The 19609-nt window shown below is 37.8% G+C and overlaps 2 protein-coding genes across 2 annotated transcripts; both read left to right on the forward strand.

Moving 5' to 3' along the window:
- LOC133252129 (olfactory receptor 2T3-like) lies at window positions 1-975 on the forward strand. The gene has a single exon (XM_061424845.1). The coding sequence runs from the start codon at window positions 1-3 to the stop codon at window positions 973-975; it is 975 nt and encodes a 324-aa protein (XP_061280829.1).
- A 16959-nt stretch (window positions 976-17934) lies between these two features.
- LOC133252130 (olfactory receptor 2T29-like) lies at window positions 17935-18984 on the forward strand. The gene has a single exon (XM_061424846.1). The coding sequence runs from the start codon at window positions 18031-18033 to the stop codon at window positions 18982-18984; it is 954 nt and encodes a 317-aa protein (XP_061280830.1). The 5' UTR covers window positions 17935-18030.
- The last annotated feature ends 625 nt before the right edge of the window (window positions 18985-19609 follow it).

The following is a 19609-nucleotide window of genomic DNA, read 5'->3' on the forward strand; positions in this document are numbered from 1 at the left end:
ATGTATTCAGAGAATCAAACTTCACAGAATCAAACGTTGAATACTGATTTCATCCTTGTGGGGCTCTTTGGCGAAACCAAACATGCCCTCCTCCTCTACACTGCGACCTTCATCTTCTTCCTGATGGCCCTAGCTGGGAACGCCCTCCTCATCATCCTCGTCCACCTGGAGCCCCGCCTGCACACCCCCATGTACTTCTTCATCAGCCAGCTCTCCCTCATGGACCTCATGTACATATCTGTGACTGTGCCCAAGATGCTCCTGGGCCAGGTGACAGGAGATCATACAATCTCTCCCTCAGGTTGTGGGATCCAGATGTTCTTCTATCTGACGCTCGCTGGAGCTGAATTTTTCCTCCTGTCTGCCATGGCTTACGACCGATATGCTGCTATGTGCAGACCTCTCCATTATCCTCTGCTGATGAACCAGAGGGTCTGTGAATGCCTGGTGTCTGGATGCTGGTTCCTAGGAATGGTGGATGGTTTGTTGCTCACACCCATCACTATGAGCTTCCCCTTTTGTCATTCCAGAAAAATCCTGAGTTTCTTCTGTGAGGCTCCTGCCTTGATGAAGCTCTCCTGCTCTGATATCTCCCTCTACAAGATGGTAATGTACCTGTGCTGTGTTCTCATGCTCCTCATCCCCACTGTGGTCATCTCAAGCTCATATGCCCTCATCCTGCACCTCATCCACAGAATGAGTTCATCAGAGAGCCGCAGGAAAGCCTTTGCCACCTGCTCCTCTCACATGATTGTAGTGTTGCTCTTCTTTGGTGCTGCGATTTACACCTACATGCTTCCTAGTTTCTACCACACAGCTGAGCAGGACATGATGGTATCAGCCTTTTATACCATCATCACCCCTGTGCTGAACCCCCTCATTTACAGCCTCCGGAATAAGGATGTCACAGGGGCTCTGAGGAGCAAGATGCAGTCAGGGCTGAGCCTAAGAAAAGTTGTAAAGAAGAAAACCTGAGGATGACCATATATTTTTCCCCTATTATATTATTCCTCCCATCCCTATTTCTCCTCTCCTTTGTCACCTGTTTCCAGGGCCGCAAACACTAAGCCCAGTAATCACTTTCTTCTTTCTTATGCATGTGATATTTCTTCTCCATATGATTTACCTATCATAATTTATCTCATTATATTCAATGTCTTTGTACTCCATTTGTCTGTGATATGATAGCTGTCATAAAGAAAACTGCACACAGTGCCTTTTTATCTGCTCTCATATCCCAAGTTTATTGATCACTTTAGTATGAATTGTGTGACATTTTTAGCTTTCCCAAATCTTTTCAATTGCTTACATATATCATTTTTTAGACAGGGAAAGAAAACTTCTTAATCAAGTTACTTGTAAGACTAAGTGGCATGGTATACACAGACAGACCTAACACCTGCTCCAAACTGTGAGTTGTCCTTCTATCTCTATAAATCCTAGTCTCTTGTTTGCCTTCAAGGGGTGGAGGTGTGAGAGACGGTGTAGAACCATAAGGACCCCCAGCTAAATCTTAGATTTGCTACTTAGAAGCTCTTAGGAGCTGATTATGCCACCACTGCATTGTTTTCTCTCCACTAAAATAGAACTAGCAATATAGGCATCATCATGGAGTTCTGAATGTTAAGCGAATTTAATTCATTGGCCCAGTGCAGGGCCTGGCCCCTTGAAAGGTCTAGATAAATAGTTACCCTTTCTAAGGTGTGACAGATCAAGATGACTTTGCCCATGACTCTGCCTCTGTGTGTCTGTTCCACATCTTCATAGATAAGAGGGAGCCAGTGCAGACTCTCTGTCACCTGAGAGGAGCTCGTTAGCTGTCTGCTGAATTAAACTACAGCATTTCTGGTATTTTTTTCATCTTCCAATTGGGCAGTTTCTTGGAAGTATTTGATTAAATTGTAAAACCATATTACATTAGTGTCAAGTCACAAATGTATGTTTTTCAAATATCATTTGATATAAATGATGTAAATGCCATTCTGTCAAACTCTCTGAAAAGCAGCTGTTCCTAGATTCTTGAATCATTTAATTGCTGATTATATCTTGATGGATTACCTTCTATGTTACACATAGTCTGCAATTTCTAAGAGACACAATAGTGGCCAGAACACAAGCCCCTACTTCAAGGAGTTTATTTGTTAGTGGAGGAGAGAGCTGTGTAGACATCAGTGCCCAGTCACAAGAACTATGAGATGACTGCACCCAGAAAGCCCTGTAGCATCTAGATGGGAAGCCCAGATTTGAGCGGTTATCCTAAAGATCATAAACATGTAAAGAGACAAGAGAACATTTCAAAGAGATGACCAGCAAATGAACAGACATGAGTATAAAAAAAGGCACTGGAGATATCAGGAAACTATAAAGACCAAATTAAGCATAGCTTTACACTGAAATGAACAGGGAGCATGTAAAGAATATATATTTTATATATTAAATTAAATTTAACATATTAAATTAAATATACTAAATACATTAAAACAAGTTAAACTCACTCTGTATCAAATACAAAATATATTTTAACTTATCTTGTCATCATCCAATTACCAGTTACTCTAAATTTAGAGTAAACAGCATATATATCGCATTATCAGTTCAGTTCAGTCGCTCAGTCATTTCCGACTCTTGGCAGCCCCATGGACCGCAACACATCAGGCCTCCATGTCCATCATTAACTCCCAGAGTTTACTCAAACTCATGTCCCTTGAGTCGGTGATGCCATCCAGTCATCTCAACCTTTGTCATCCCCTTCTTCTCCCGCCTTCAATCTTTCCCAGCATCAGGGTCTTTTCAAATGAGTCAGTTCTTTGCATCAGGTGGCCAAAGTATTGGAGTTTCAGCTTCAGCATCAGTCCTTCCAATGAATATTCAGGACTGATTTCCTTTAGGATGGACTGGTTTGATATCTTTGCAGTCCAAGGGACTCTCAAGAGTCTTCTTGAATGCCACAGTTCAAAAGCATCAATTCTTTGGTTCTCAGCTTTCTTTATAGTCCAAGTCTCACATCCATACGTGACTACTGGAAAAACCATAGCTTGACTAGATGGACATTTGTTGGCAAAGTAATGTCTCTGCTTTTTAATATGCTGTCTAGGGTGATCATAACTTTTCTTCCAAGGAACATGCATCTTTTAATTTCATAAGTGCAGTCAACATCTGCAGTGATTTTGGAGCCCAAAAAAATAAAATCTCTCACTGTTTCCACATCTATTTGTAATGAAGTGATGGGAACAGATGCCATGATCTAAGTTTTCTGGATGCTGAGTTTTAAGCCAGCTTTTTCACTCTCCTCTTTCACTTTCATCAAGAGACTCTTAAGTTCTTCTTTGTTTTCTGCCATAAGGGTGCTATCATCTGCATATCTGAGGTTATTGATATTTCTCACAGCAATCTTGATTCCAGTTTGTGCTTCATCCACCCCAGTGTTTGTCATGATCTACACTGCATTTAACTTAAATAAGCAGGATGACACTATACAGCCTTGGCATACTCCTGTCCCGATTCGGAATCAGTCTGTTGTTCCATGTCCAGTTCCAACTGTTGCTTCCTGACCTGCATACAGATTTCTCAAGAGGCAGGTTAGATAGTCTGGTATTCCCATCTCTTGAAGAATTTTTCACAGTTCGTTGTGGTCCACACCGTCAAAGGCTTTGGCATAGTCAATAAAGCAGAAACAGATGTTTTTCTGGAACTCTCTTGCTTTTTTGATGATTCAGTAGATGTTGGCAATTTGATCTCTGGTTACTCTGCCTTTCCTAAATCCAGCTTGAACATCTGGAAGTTCATGGTTCACATATTGTTGAAGCCTGGCTGGGAGAATTTTGAGCATTACTTTACTAGCGTCTGAGATGAGTGCAATTGTGTGGCAGTTTGAACATTCTTTGGCATTGCCTTTCTTTGGGATTGTAATGAAAACTGACCTTTTACAATCCTGTGGCCACTGCTGAGTATTCCAAATTTGCTGGCATAATGAGTGCAGCACTTTCACAGCATCATCTTTCAGGATTTGAAATAGCTCAACTAGAATTCCATCACCTCCACTAGCTTTGTTCATAGTGATGCTTCCTAAGGCCCACTTGACTTCGCATTCCAGGATGTCTGGCTCTAGGTGAGTGATCACGCCATCATGATTATCTGGATAGTGAGTATCTTTTTTGTACAGTTCTTCTGTGTATTCTTGCCACCTCTTCTCAATACCTTCTGCTTCTGTTAGGTTCATACTGTTTCTGTCCTTTATTGTGCCCATCTTTGCATGAACTGTTCTCTTGGTATCTCTAATTTTCTTGAAGAGATCTCGACTTTCCCATTCTATTGTTTTCCTCCTTTTCTTTGCACTGATCACTGAGGAAGGCTTTCTTACCTCTCCTTGCTATTTTTTGGAACTCTACATTCAAGTGGGTGTATCTTTCCTTTTCTCATTTGCCTTTTGCTTCTCTTCTGTTCACAGCTATTTTGTAAGGCCTTCTCAGACAATCGTTTTGCCTTTTTGCACTTCTTTTCCTTGAGGATGGTCTTGATCCCTGCCTCCTGTACAATGTCACAAACTTCCATCCATAGTTCATCAGGCATTTTATCAGATCTAATCCATTGAATCTATTTGTCACTTTCACTGTACGATCATAAGGGATTTGACTTGAGTCATACCTGAGTGGTTAAGTGGTTTTCCCTACTTTCTTCAATTTAAGTCTGAATATGGCAATAAAGATTTCATGGTCTGTGCCATAGTCAGCTCCTAGTCTTGTTTTTGCTGACTGTATAAAACTTCTCCATCTTTGGCTGCCAAGAATATAATCAATCTGATTTCAGTATTGATCATCTGGCAATGTTCACATGTAGAGTCTTCTCTTGTGTTGTTGGAAGAGGGTGTTTGCTATGACCAGTGCGTTCTTGGCAAAACTCTATTAGCCTTTGCCCAGCTTCATTCTGTACTCCAAGACCAAATTTGCCTGTTACTCCAGGTATTTGTTGACTCCCTACTTTTGCATTCCAGTACAATGAATTATATATAATTCATTAATATAAAATTAAATATATGTGCTAGTATATCAATTTTGCAACATTTGTTCTAGTATTAGAATTTTGGAAATTGTAAAACGCAAGGACAGAAGCAAACATACCTAATAGAAAGTGGTTTGCCATTCTCAAGGAAGAGAAATGGAGATTAATTCTGAATTTAATAAAGAACAATTTGAAAAATTTCTGAATTATTTTCTTAAAATTTTTTCTCCTTCAGTATTTCCAGCTGCCACTTAATTGATATGTAGTACATTACATTCAAAAACTATAGCAAAATATTCTCCTGTTTAGTCTTCTATATTCTTCTAATCAATTCATTCTTCCAAAATAAAATTGTATTGTGAAAATTAACATTGCAAAAAGGTGTTTTGGTTTAAAGGTTATACTTTATGAAATGTATGTATAGCTACCACAAAGTGCCCATCCTCCACATATATAAGGAAAACTTCCTTCATACCTGAAGTCTTTATATCTGTTTATCCAACACCATTATTGCCTGAAAGGCAGCCACTGTCCTCAATTTTATTTAAAAAATAGATTTATGGTCTATTAATGTATACCTAACAACATTAATTGATTTCATTTATATATGGATGGATTATTTTCTTTATCAGTTCAGTTCAGTCGCTCAGTTCTGTCCAACTTTTTGCGACCCCAGGGACTGCAGCACACCAAGCTTCCCTGTCCATCACAAACTCCTGGGCCTTGCTCAAACTCATGTCCACTGAGTCAGTGATGCCATCCAAACATCTCATCCTCTGTCATCCCCTTCTCCTCCTGTCTTCAGTCTTTCCCAGCATCACGGTCTTTTCCATTGAGTCAGCTCTTTGCATCAGGTGGCCAAAGTATTGGAGCTTCAGCTTCAGCATTAGTCCTTCCAATGAGTATTCAGTATTAATTTCCTTTAGATTTGACTGTTTTGATCTCCTTGCAACCCAAGGGACTCTCAAGAGTCTTCTCCAACACCACAGTTCAAAAGCATCAATTCTTCAACACTCAGCTTTTTTTATGGTCCAACTCTCACATCCATACACAACTACTGGAAAAACAATAGCTTTGGCTAGATGGATCTTTGTTGGCAAAGTAATGTCTCTGCTTTTTAATATGCTATCTAGGTTGGTCATAGCTCTTGTTCCAAGGAGCAAGCATCTTTTCATTTCATGGCTGCAGTCACCATCTGCAGTGACTTTAGAGCCCAAGAATATAAACTCTGTCATTGTTTTTATTGTTTCTCCAACTATTTGCCATAAAGTGATGAGACTGGATGCCATGATCTTCATTTTTGGGGTACTGAGTTTTAAGCCAGCTTTTTCACTCACCTCTTGCACTTTAATCAAGAGGTTCTTTAGCTCCTCTTCACTTCCTGCCATAAGTGTGGGGTCATCTGCATTTCTGAGGTTATTGATATTTCTCCCAGCAATCTTGATTCCAGTTTGTGCTTCATCCAGCCTGGCATTTTGCATAATGTGCTCTGCATATAAGTTAAATAGGCTGGATGAAGTACAAGCTGGAATCAAGATTGCGAGGAGAAATATCAATAACCTCAGATATGCAGATGACACCACCCTTATGGCAGAAAACAAAGAACTAAAGAGCCCTTGATGAAAGTGAAGGAAAAGAGTGGAAAAGTTAGCTTGAAACTCAACATTCAAAAAACTAAGATCGTGACATCTGGTCCCATCACTTCATGGCAAATAGATGGGGAAAAAATGGAAATGGTGACATATTTTATTTTGTTGTGCTCCAAAATCACTGCAGATGGTGAGTGAAGCCATGAAATTAAAAGACTCTTGCTCCTTGGAAGAAAAGCTATGACAATCCTAGACACTGTATTAAAAAGAAGAGACATCCCTTTGCCAACAAAGCTCTGTATAGTCAAAGCTTTGGTTTTTCCAGTAGCCATGTACAGATATGAGAGTTGGACCATTAAGAAGGCTGAATATTTTTAGCTATTTTTTATCTCTCCATTTTAATGGAGAGAATATCAGAATAGATATTTTTCCAAAGCAGACACTCAGATGGCCATTAGGCATGAGACAAGATATTTAACATTACTAGTCATCAGGAATATACAAATCAAAACCAGAATAAAATATCACCACAAATCTGTTAGAATGGCTATTATCAAAAAGATAACATGTATGGATGTGAGAATTAGACCATAAAGAAAGCTGAGTGCCAAAGAATTGATGCTTTTGAACTGTGGCATTGGATAAGACTCTTGAGAGTCCCTTGGACTGTAAGGAGATCCAACCAGCCCATCCTAAAGGTAATCAGTCCTGAATATTCACTGGAAGGACTGACGGTGAATCTGAAACCAATACTTTGGCCACCTGATGTGAAGAACTGAGTCATTTGAAAAGACCCTGATGCTGGGAAAGATTGAAGGCAGGAGAAGGGGATTTCAGAGGATAAGATGGTTGGATGCCATCACCAACTCAATGGGCATGAGTTTGAACAAGCTCTGGGAGTTGGTGATGAACAGGAAAGCCTGGTGTGCTGCAGTCCATGGGGTCACAAAGAGTCAGACATGACTGAGAGACTGAACTGAACTGAATAAGTGATGATGAGATGGAGAAAGGGAACACTTGATCACTATTGATTGCAATGTAAATTGGCGCAAAGTTACAGAAAAAAGTAAAGAGGTTCCTCAAACAATTTAAAATGGAAGTAGCATATGATCCATCAATTTCACTCCTGAATATTTATCCAAAGAAAGCAAAAATAGTGGTTTAAAAAAAATATCTGCAAGATCACCAAGATGGCAGAGTAGAAAGAGTCTGAGCTCTCTTCCTCTCATGAGCAATACCACGACTATATATGAACTCAACATAGTGAAATGAAGTCACTCAGTTGTGCGTGACTGTTTGCAACCCCATGGACTGTAGCCTACCAGGCTCCTCTGTCCATGGGATTTTCCAGGCAAGAGTACTGGAGTGGGTTGCCATTTCCTTCTCCAGGGGATCTTCCCAACCCAGGGATCGAACCCAGGTCTCTTGCATTGCAGCCATACGCTTTACCATCTGAGCCACCAGGGAAGCTATAAACTCAACATAAGAGTGTCTAAATATATAAAGCAAGTATTTAGGAATACCACAACTATATATGAACTCAACATAATGGTGTCTAAACATATAAGGCAAATATTTAGGAATGTCAAGGAATAAACACAATAAAAGTAGGGGAAATTTACATGCTACTTACACCAATGGACACATCATCCAAACAGAAATTCAGTAAGGAAACACTGGCATTAAATGACACATTGTATCAGATGAATTTAATAGATGCAGCATTCTATCTAAAGGGGCTTCCCAGGTGGTGCTAGTAGTATAAAGAATCTGCCTGCCAATGCAGAAGACATAATAGACACGGGTTCGATCAATGGGTCAGGAAAATTCCCTGAAGAGGACATGGCAACCCTCTCCAGTATTCTTGAATGAGAGAATCCCATGGACAGAAGAGCCTAATGAGCTACAGTCCATAGGGTTGCAAACAGTTAGACACAACTGAGGTGACCTAGTATGCACACACACACACTCCATCTGAAAGCAACAAAATACACATTCTTTTCAAAAATATACAGAATATTGTCCAAGATGGATCATATATGAGTCCAAAAAGCAAGCATTTGTAAATTTAGGAAAATTAATATTAAGCATACTTTCCCACCACAATGCTATGAACCTGGAAATCAACTACAAGGAAAAACAACAACAACAACTGCAAAAAAAAAAAAAAAAACCCATAAACACAAGGAGACCAGAAAATATGCTACTAAACAACCAATGGATCACTGAAGAAATCAAATAGGAAATCAAAAAATACCCAGAGACATATAAAAACAAAAATGCAGTGATCCAAAACCTACAGAACAAACCAAAACCAGTTCTAAGAGTGAAGGATATAGTGATACACGCTTACGTAAAGAAACAGGAAAAATCTCAAAAATCAACATACCAGTATACATAAAGAAACTAGAGAAAGAAGAACAAACAAAACCCAAAATTAGTACCAGAAAAATCATCAGTATCAGAGGAAAAATAAAATAGAAACTAAAAACCATAGAAACATCAATGAGGCTAAATGTATCAGGGTATAACATATTCTCTTACCAACTTTTATCTATGGTATATGTTTCAGCATATCCTCTTTCATTTTTTTTTATTTATACATGCCCTCTTTGTTTTTTTCATGAATATTGCTAAAGGTTTGTCACTTTTGCTTACCTTTAAAAAATATTTTTGTTTTATTGATCTTTATTTATTTATTTATTTAGGCTGGGGCAAGGAAGAGCTACTTTATTCAGAAAAGTCGATAAACCAAGAAGGTGGTAGACTAGTGTCTCAAAAACCAATCTTGCCTGAGTTACAATTCAGGTTTCTTTTTCTTTTCTTATTTTTTAATTGGAGAAAAATTGATTTATAATATACTCTGGCTTCTCTTCAGATAGTATACTCTGATCTTTTCTATTGTCTTTTGAGTCTGTATTTTATTTATTTCTCCTCTGCCCTTTTTTATTTCATTTCTTCTACTTAATTTGGGCTACTTTTGTTTTTCTTTTGCTACTTTCTTGTGGTGTAAAATTACAGTGTTTACTTGAGACTTTTCTACATGCTAACATCCAGTTAGTATGTAAAACATGCCCATCTACCCCAGTCATGAGGGTATTAGTGGAAGTACAAGGCTGATTATTTTTATAAACACTGAAGGGTCAGTTAGGAGACCTGACATAAACTGAATGACAACTTGATATCAAACCCCCACCAACATGCTTTAAACCTACAGATGACTCTTATAGAAAATGCAGAAAAAGAGAGATAACTTCTTCATCCTGAGGTTTATGAAAAGGTAAGACAAGAAGTCCTGGCTGAATTGACCGCAGTTCAGTTCGGTTCAGTTCAGTCGCTCAGTCGTGTCTGACTCTTTGCGACTCCATGAACCGCAGCATGCCAGGCCTCCCTGTCCATCACCAACCCCCAGAGTTCACCCAAACCCATGTCCATTGAATTGGTGATGCCATCCAACCATCTCATCCTCTGTCGTCCCCTTCTCCTCCTGCCTTCAATCTTTCCCAGCATCAGGGTCTTCTCAAATGAGTCAGTTCTTCACATCAGGTGGCCAATGTATTGCATAGGTTAATCCCCTTCAAAATGATCATGGCCTGCTGTCTTCTCTCCATTATAATTCAATAGGTGTCATATTGATTGGAAACTGCATTCATCCTAGAGACCATAATCAATAGGAAAAACTGAAAAAAAAATAAATAAGCATGGTTAAAATATGTTAGAAAACTAATTTAACTTGGAATAAGGCCTTTCCAGTTGCCCTGCTACAGATTAGAGTGGCTCTCAAAAGCAAGCTTAAATTAAGCCCTTTTAAATTATTGTATAGTAGGCCATTCCAGATGTCAGCCTGGGCAGGAGAGTCTGCAGCTGTCTTAAAGAATCTAACTGTCACCAGCTAAAGTAAGACTTTAGGCATTGCTAACTTTTGCTCCTGAGTTTACTTCAAAGAGGTCCACATACCTGAATGACGTCATCCTGCTCCCTTTCTACACCAGTTTGAGTCACACTTGAACCTTGGAGAGAGCAGAAGACCTAAATAGACATTTCTCCACATAGGACATACAGATAGACAACAGGCACCTGAAAAGGTGCTCAAAATCCCTAATTTTTAAGGAAAGGCAATCAAAAACACAATAAGATATCACCTCACATCACTGAGAATGCCATCATTAAAAGTCTACAAATGGTAAATATTGGAGAGTGTGTGGAGAAAAGGGAACTCTCCTATACTGTTAGTGGGAATGTAAATTTTTGCAGCCACTGTGAAAAACATCATGGTGATTCCTTAAAAAACTAGAAATCATGCTACCATATGATCCAGCAACCCCACTCCTGGGCATATATCCAATGAAGATGAAAATTCCAATTTGAAAATATGTATGCACCCCAGTTGGAAAAGGGAATGACAACCCACTCCAGTATTCTTGCTGGAAAAATCCCATGGACAGAGGAGCCTGGTGGGCTACAGTCCAAGGGGTCACAAAGAGTTGGACATGACTGAAGTGACTGAACATGCATGTACCCCAGTGTTCATAGTAACACTATTTATAACACCCATGACATGGAAGCAACCTGTCTCCCTCAACAGACAAATGGATGAAGAAGATGTAGTATATACAAACAATGGAATATTACTCCATCATAGAAAATGAAATAATGCAGCAACATTAATGGACCTAGAGAATATCGTATGAAGTGAAATAAGCGAAATATGCAGAAAGACAAATATTGTATCACTTACATGTGTATTCTAAAAAAATACAAATAAATTAATAAATGTATTTACAAAACAGAAGCAGATTCAGAGGCAAAAGAAAACAAAGTTACTGCTACCCAAAGGGAAAAAGAGGGGTGATAAGGAATTTATAATTCCTTATAAATTAGGAATATGAGATTAACATATACAAACTGCTATTCATAGAATAGGTAGGAAATAGGGATTTACTGTATAACACAGGGGAAAATGTTCAATATCTTCTAGTAATATATTATAGAAAATAATCTGAAAAAGTTATATATACAATCACCTTACTGTATAACACAGGGGAAAATGTTCAATATCTTCTAGTAATATATTATAGAAAATAATCTGAAAAAGTTATATATACAATCACCTTACTGTACACCTGAAACTAACACAATGGTGTAAATAAAAACAAAACTAGCGAAAACAAGGACCCAAGCATCAACTTGCCCCTAAGTAGTCAGGACCATAGTGGGCACTGCTGAACACTCACTGTGCTATTAAATTAGCTAAGATAAAACTGTGGATTAAAATTTTTTCTACAGAAACTGATGGGATGAAGAGAAAGCAGGTGTGGTCTTATGAGCCTCTAGAAGGTCTTAATTTGCTATTTTAAGTCAAGATAAGTAATGATGCCTTTTGTTCTCTTTTGTTTCACCACACTGGTGATAGACACTTGTTGGAAAAGACCAAAGTGGGAAATAATCCCCCTTTCTGTAAAATGTTAGCAAGATATAAAAATAGCATAAGGAAGAGCATCTTGGATATCGCCATCCTAAATGCAAGAGAAGTGAAAGTGAAAGTCATTCAATTGTGTCTGACTCTTGCCAACCCATGGACTATGCAGTCCATGGAATTCCCCAGGCCTGAATACTGGAGTGGGTAGCCTTTCCCTTGTCCAGGGGGTCTTCCCAACCCAAGGGAACCCAGGTTTCCACATTGTAGAGTTTATGTATATATTTAAGTGTTTGTTGAAGTGTTATAATACAGCCATAAAAAGGAAAACAACATACGCCCAGCTTGGAACTCAGGAATACTGTCAGTCCCAAGTTAATCAATTCCATCCCATAATCACTCCCTTATTTCCCTAATTCAGCAGGAAGTAGCCAAAATGATCATTACCCCTTGCCACACAAGAGTGTGGAATGCACAATGACAGTGGGGAACTGGAACAGAGAACAAATCTGACTCCATATTGGACCTATTTTTCTATCTCTAATCTTGTATTCTGTTGGCTCTAGTTGGTTGTGCTGGCTCTGTGCCTTTGTAAAAGAATGTTGCCTATTGCCTGAAATATCTCAGCGCTCTGCCTCCCACACTTTTTCCATTCATATGGAGATAAAAAGCTGCAGAACAGAAAAGAACAATTGTCTTGTTGGAGGTTTATAGAAACATCATGACCAGGCCTACATGGACAGGAGCAAGAATGAAGGATTCTGGCACAAATAATTTTCCAAAAAATAGACACACCCTTAACATAAGAGAAGCCTGAATCTACCTTTAGTAAGATGATTCTTTGGGACACTATTCCACTATCTTCTTGGTTTGCTTGCTTTACACAAATAAATTCACTGTTCCTTGCACCAATACCTTGTCTCTTGATTTATTGATCTTTTGTGCAGCAATCTGTAAAAGCCTGGATTCAGTATAACAGTAAAACTTTAGAAAATTTTTGGAAAAGAAATTTACTGCTATATATGAAGATATCTGAAACAATTTATACCCTTTGGTAAATTAATTTAGAAAAAACTGCATTCAGAGATTGCTTTTTATAAAAGTGAATTTATTTGAGCATAACTTATAATTTAGAAATTTGAATGCAACATAATTATTTAATATTAAGGATTATAATAAATGTACAATTATTTTGATAGGATGTTAACCTCATGTCCAATTATATACAAACACTTTATACACTTCAAACTGATGGAATATAATAGGGAATTGGCTACAGATTAGCTGGTAAAGTATTGGAAAGAAGGCTGGGGAAACAAGAAAGAGAGTATTGTCATCCAAGGACCAAGAGCCCTCATGAACCAGTGGAGACCCACATACCCACACTGCTGAGCTGATTGAGCTACTGCATTCTGCGGCTACTGGTGGGACCCTCCTCTGCTGCAACTCAGCTGCCTGCATCCCGTAGAACCACTGAAACTACTTTTGAAGTGCTGGATCCCATAGCTCTCACATGGTCCTCAGTTGGCTACAACTGCTGCAGCTGCCAGAGACCAACAGAAGAAAGAAGAAAAAAACGTGCAGCTTCTTTATTTCTCCCACTGTCCAGTGTCTCCCAATACTCGCATTCTCAGTGTCTTATGGGAAACAAGGTGACAAAGGAATTAGGACAAACCATCAGTAGGCGGAAATTCAGGACATATGAGACCACCCCACAAAGTGTGGGCTGCACAAACACAAGTCACCATTTAGACAAAGGATGCCAAGGAATAAAGATGGCAAGGGAAAATAATCAACATAATTTGAGAATACACATACAGAATAAGGTTAAGAAGAATTTTACTACAATTTCCCTGAGGATAGGATTGCTTTATTTTCTTCCCTGGTTTATCACAACTGCGTGGTATATGGTACACATTTCATAAATATTTGTATTCTGAAATCAAGATACAACCATTAAGGCATAATTTTTGCCTCGGAAAGTAAATTATGGTTGATTTTTTAATTTTCTTTGTAATAGTTTGTGGGTTTTAAAATTTTTTTCTACAATTAGCATGTCAAAATATAAATTAAAATCAAATACATAAAATTAAATGTAGTATTAAAGTGACAGAGATTGCAACTGGGTGACTAAAGATTAAAATCAGTACCCTACAGAAGACCAATCCAGATGAAAATATAAAAGACCATCACAATTTTAGTCTCAAGCACAGTACTGATTAGTAGTGCTGTCTTTGACACATCAATTAGACTATGAATTTCAGACTCTGTAACTCTGAAAGGCAAGCATCAATACCACACAAAAAGTATTGAAGAAGCAATAAAGATAAATATATACACATATAAGAAAACATTTTTTGTAATGTGAAAAGGCTAAGGCTATATATAAACTAATACCTATGCCATAGATAAAATTTTACTGATGATGGTAAGATTTGAGATTATTGCTAATTTTTTTAAGATTTCCAGTTTAATAATAAAGGGATTTTTTTAAGACATTAGGAGAAAACCAAAAAAGTACAACAGAGATATCTATGATCTTTTTTTTTTAGTTCTCTTAATTGCATGCTTCTTGAAGGTTCCAGAGAGGATTTATCAATAGAACATCATCCTCTACTCCCCTAATGAGCATAGTAACACCAAGGATGAAGTCACTGTCCTATCTCTATTTATATGTTTAACTGTGACCACTCTTCGTTAGCCCATCTAGATGAGGATTTCAGCATCATCTGATATTGGAGTAAATCAGATAGGAATATAGGTTTACAGGATCAAAAGGGTAATTATTATTTTTTTCTTGTTCTACTTCTGACATTCTATTAATACTTGATTATATTTCCTAATTTTACCCTATTATCTATTTTTATGGAAAAAATCAATAGTTTGTTTTTTTCTTAAATCTTTTATATAACATTTATTTACTGCAGCATATTAAAATATGGGTTTTGATTTCCAATAATTTATGGACAGAAGAACTCACTTTTTTCCTCTATTACTATATGGTAAACTTGTGTCCTTGTGATTTAAATTTTACAGAAGAAAACAAACTAATTTTTCTTTGAATGAGGATTATTTCTGATAGTTAGAACACTGAAATAAATGTCTTAACCTTATGTTTCTCAGATGAAATCGACAGTGGTTGGCTAATACCCAAGTTGTAGACTTTAGAGGGAAGACAGTAGCCTAGAGAATTTAAGGTAGCATTAAATGGTTTGTGTCCCAACACATGAGCTGAGACTTGAGTACTTCTTCAGATGAATTGTGTGATGCTAGACAGATTCCCAGGAACCAGAATTATTTAATCTGTAAAAGGACAAAATAAAATGAGTATGTAATTCATAGGCTCCTGGGGACATTAAAAAAAAAAAAATAGCAACATAATAGGACAATTGGCTTCACTCAAGATTTGATATGGTTCTACCCCTAAAGTTAATAACTCCCCAAGTTCAATATGCACTATTCCACTTATATTAAACTCAGACAGTTGGATAAAAAGCAGTAAGAGTTACCAAGAAAGCAAGTCGCCTTGCCTGATACAGACTGTATTCCTTTGACTGTCTGGTGTCCTAGGTAGGCTGTTCAGTGTGGGCTTAATCACAGTGACTATGATTTTCCAAAGGGCAACGAGATTTGCCCAGTGCCTCCCATTTCCCCTCCAGCTCTCACTTCATTCCTTCAGCAGTTTTGAGGTCTTCACATTGCAAGTCACTGCATTGGTCCTTTGCCACTTTGATCACAAATTAAAACTCAGCCACAAGTGTGTTTTTAGCTTATTTGTTTTTAAATTTTGCACAGAGTTCAGCTTTCCTCTGCCAGTGTAGGTGGAATTTGACAGAAATATTATATTTTTAATGGTACTTTTCCCAGATTTTCTGGGTATTTATAATAAGGGATTATTTTCAATATCGTTTACTGCTTCAGCACCCCAGAACTTGGGGCTGTTAATAAATCTCTGGGATTATTACAAGAGTATAAAGTATGTTAGGACTTGGATAATCTTCCTGACATATTTCTACAAGCACAAGTACTTCTAAACTTTTCTCTGTGAGAGAAGCCAACATTTCCTCTTGTTGGTAAGGTTTATAAAATTTAACATTTAACATATCAGAAATTGAAAAGTTGCAAAGATTGAATCTTCGTAAGAAAAAGTATAGAAGAAGCAATTACTGAGTCTCTTCTAAAACACCAGATGTATTTTGCTTTAGTCCTCTTTCTTATTTTGTAGCCCTTTTAAAATTCTAATTTAAATTATATTTACATAATACTTCTCCCTAAATAGATTAAATATGACTCACCTAAATGTAAGCAAGTTTAATTTTTCTTTGATTTGTCCTCAGCCTCCAACACAGATATAAGTTATGTACAGCAAGATAGAGGAAAGAAAACCGAAGTCAGAGACATTTCAATGTTGTTCATTTTTCCTCTCTGCATCTCTCTTTCCATGAAAAATTGATTACTATAGACAATAAAGCTGATGATGTTTACAAGACAACTAAAATCTTGTCTGTAAATGGGACTAACAATCTCAATGCTATTTCATCTCCCTGAGATTTAGAACAAATGGTATGAGCTTTAAGCAGATGAAGCTGGAGAAGACAGAACTGAAATGGAACTCTCCATAAAGCTCTACTTAACCAGAGTTAAAATAAGAAAGATAGATTATATATTTCATATTTATATGTTAATATTTATATAAAAGGGCTTGCCTCATAGCTCAGTTGGTAAAGAATCCACCTGTAATGCAGGAGACCCCAGTTCAATTCCAGGGTGGGAAAGATCCTTGCAGAAGGCATGGGCTACCCACTCCAGTATTCTTGGGCTTCCCTGGTGGCTCAGCTGGTAAAGAATCCACCTGCAATGTGGGAGACCTGGGTTCAATCCCTGGGTTGGAAGATACCCTAGAGAAGGGAGAGGCTACCCACTCCAGTATTCTGGCCTGGATAATTCCATGGACTGTATGCCATGGGGTCACAAAGAGTTAGACATGACTGAGCAACTTTCTCCCATTTATATAAAATATATAAAGTTTGTACTGTAGAAAGTCTGAGATTATGTATATACACATATTTATATATATTTAGAGAGATTATGTTAGAATAATATATAATGCTATGAAACAGTATACTTTGTGTGTGTGTATATATATATATGTCTTGAACTACAGAATTTATCAAATCCAAATTCTTATATAAATGAATAGGTATTAAAACTAGCAAGCTGAAGTAATGAATCTGATCATAAAAGAAATAGTAACAACCTTCTCTTAGAATATGCACAATATTTACACTAAATGTTAATGCTTTGACAATATGTATCATTATTCATCGGTAACTGGTAATGTTTTCAGCCTTTTCAATATTTTACTTCATTTAATTCTAAATGCATTTTATAGCAAACATTATTTTTTGTTTAAGTAGAGTAGACAGAGGAGTGGTGGACATAGGATAATAGAGACCCATAGTCCAACCTTAGAGTCTGGGCTTCTCGCTCGCTCTCTTTAATATATCTAAGGGATTGGTTATTGTTGAGAACCCAAATCTGCCCCTGTGAATACATGGCTCACTCCACAAAAATGCAGAGCCTCACAAAATTGCTTGAACCAACATACAAAGATAGGTGGAATTTTTGGTATATGTGTTCACCAAATTATGTTTAAGTAACTTTCTAATTTTTTCATATATTACTAAAGGTTTTTAAGATGCAACTGGATCCTTAAAAGAGACAGATTGAATCAATTCTGCCTTATATAACAAAAATCTAATGTTTTACTATAAATAATTTTAATCAACAGTTGTGAATTCTTAGTTTTCCATTAATTTTTTTTTATTTACAGGCACCTTATAACCCCCAAATCTCCAGTCTCATACCACTAACTCCTTTTAGCACAATTGCATTGCTTCGCAACTACAAACAGGCACACACACACACACACACACGCAAGCCCACCAAACATTCATCTCAGGTGGTCATATACCATGAGTGATTTATTAATCACAAATCTTTCCTTGGTGATCTAGGTGAAACTTCATGGACAAATCTACCTGGGCCACCAACCACACTGGACAGTTGGATTTCATCCTCATGGGACTCTTCAGTCAATCCAAGCATCCAGCTTTCCTCTGTGTGGTCATTTTTATGATTTTCTTGATGGCCTTGTCTGGAAATAGCATCCTGATCCTTCTGATATATTCTGATGCCCACCTCCACACCCCCATGTACTATTTCATCAGCCAGTTGTCTCTCATGGACATGATATACATTTCTGTCACTGTGCCCAAAATGCTCATGGACCAGGTCATGGGTGTAAATAAGATCTCAGCCCCTGAATGTGGAATGCAGATGTTTTTCTACGTGACACTTGGAGGTTCAGAATATTTCCTTCTGGCTGCCATGGCCTATGATCGCTATGTGGCCATCTGTCATCCACTCCACTATTCTACCCTCATGAGCCATAAGATGTGGCTGTTCTTGGTGTCTGGCTGCTGGTTTCTGGGATCAGTGGATGGCTTTATGCTCACACTCATCACCATGACCTTCCCCTTCTGCAGATCCCGGGAGATCCATCATTTCTTCTGTGAGGTCCCTGCTGTAATGAAGCTTTCCTGCTCAGACACTTCCCTGTATGAGACACTCATGTACCTGTGCTGTGTCCTCATGCTCCTCATCCCCATGACAGTCATTTCAAGTTCTTATTCATTCATCCTCCTCACCATCCACAGGATGAATTCAGCAGAGGGCAGGAAGAAGGCCTTAACCACTTGTTCTTCCCACATGACTGTGGTCATCCTCTTCTATGGCGCTGCCATCTTTACCTACATGCTCCCCATCTCTTACCACTCCCCTGAGAAGGACATGGCTGTATCTGCCTTTTACACCATACTCACTCCTGTTCTAAACCCTTTAATCTATAGTCTTAGGAATAAGGATGTCATAAGGACACTAAAGAAAATGTTGAATTTAGAATATTTCAGAGAACCATGAAATAAGACATTTTTATATTAGTGGTTTATTTTTCTTCATTCTGTATCAGAACTTTCTGACCTTATACAAATATTATTCTTTTTTTAATTTTTTTTTTTTACTTTACAATATTGTATTGGTTTTGCCATACATGAACATGCATCCACCATGGGTGTACACGTGTTCCCCATCCTGAACCCCCCTCCCACCTCCCTCCCCAGATTCTCATACCAAATGTGTTATGTAATATTCATTTATTTTAGAAAATTGTTTCCCTGTAATTGAAAGCCATTCATTTTTATATTTCTCTGTACAAATTATTTTTACAAAGCTAGTAGAGGTGATGGAATTCCAGTTGAGCTATTTCAAATCCTAAAAGATGATGCTGTGAAAGTGCTGCACTCAATATGCCAACAAATTGGAAAAACTCAGCAGAGGCTACAGTACTGGAAAAGGTCAGTTTTCACTCCAATCCCAAAGAAAGGCAATGCCAAAGAATGCTCAAACTACTGCACAATTGCACTCATCTCACACGCTAGTAATGTTCAAATTTCTCCAAGACAGGCTTCAGCAGTACGTGAACCATGAACTTCCTGATGTTCAATCTGGATTTAGAAAAGGCAGAGGAACCAGAGATCAAATTGCC

This window comes from Bos javanicus, chromosome 7 (assembly GCF_032452875.1).
Source record: "Bos javanicus breed banteng chromosome 7, ARS-OSU_banteng_1.0, whole genome shotgun sequence".
Taxonomy (NCBI): domain Eukaryota; kingdom Metazoa; phylum Chordata; class Mammalia; order Artiodactyla; family Bovidae; genus Bos; species Bos javanicus.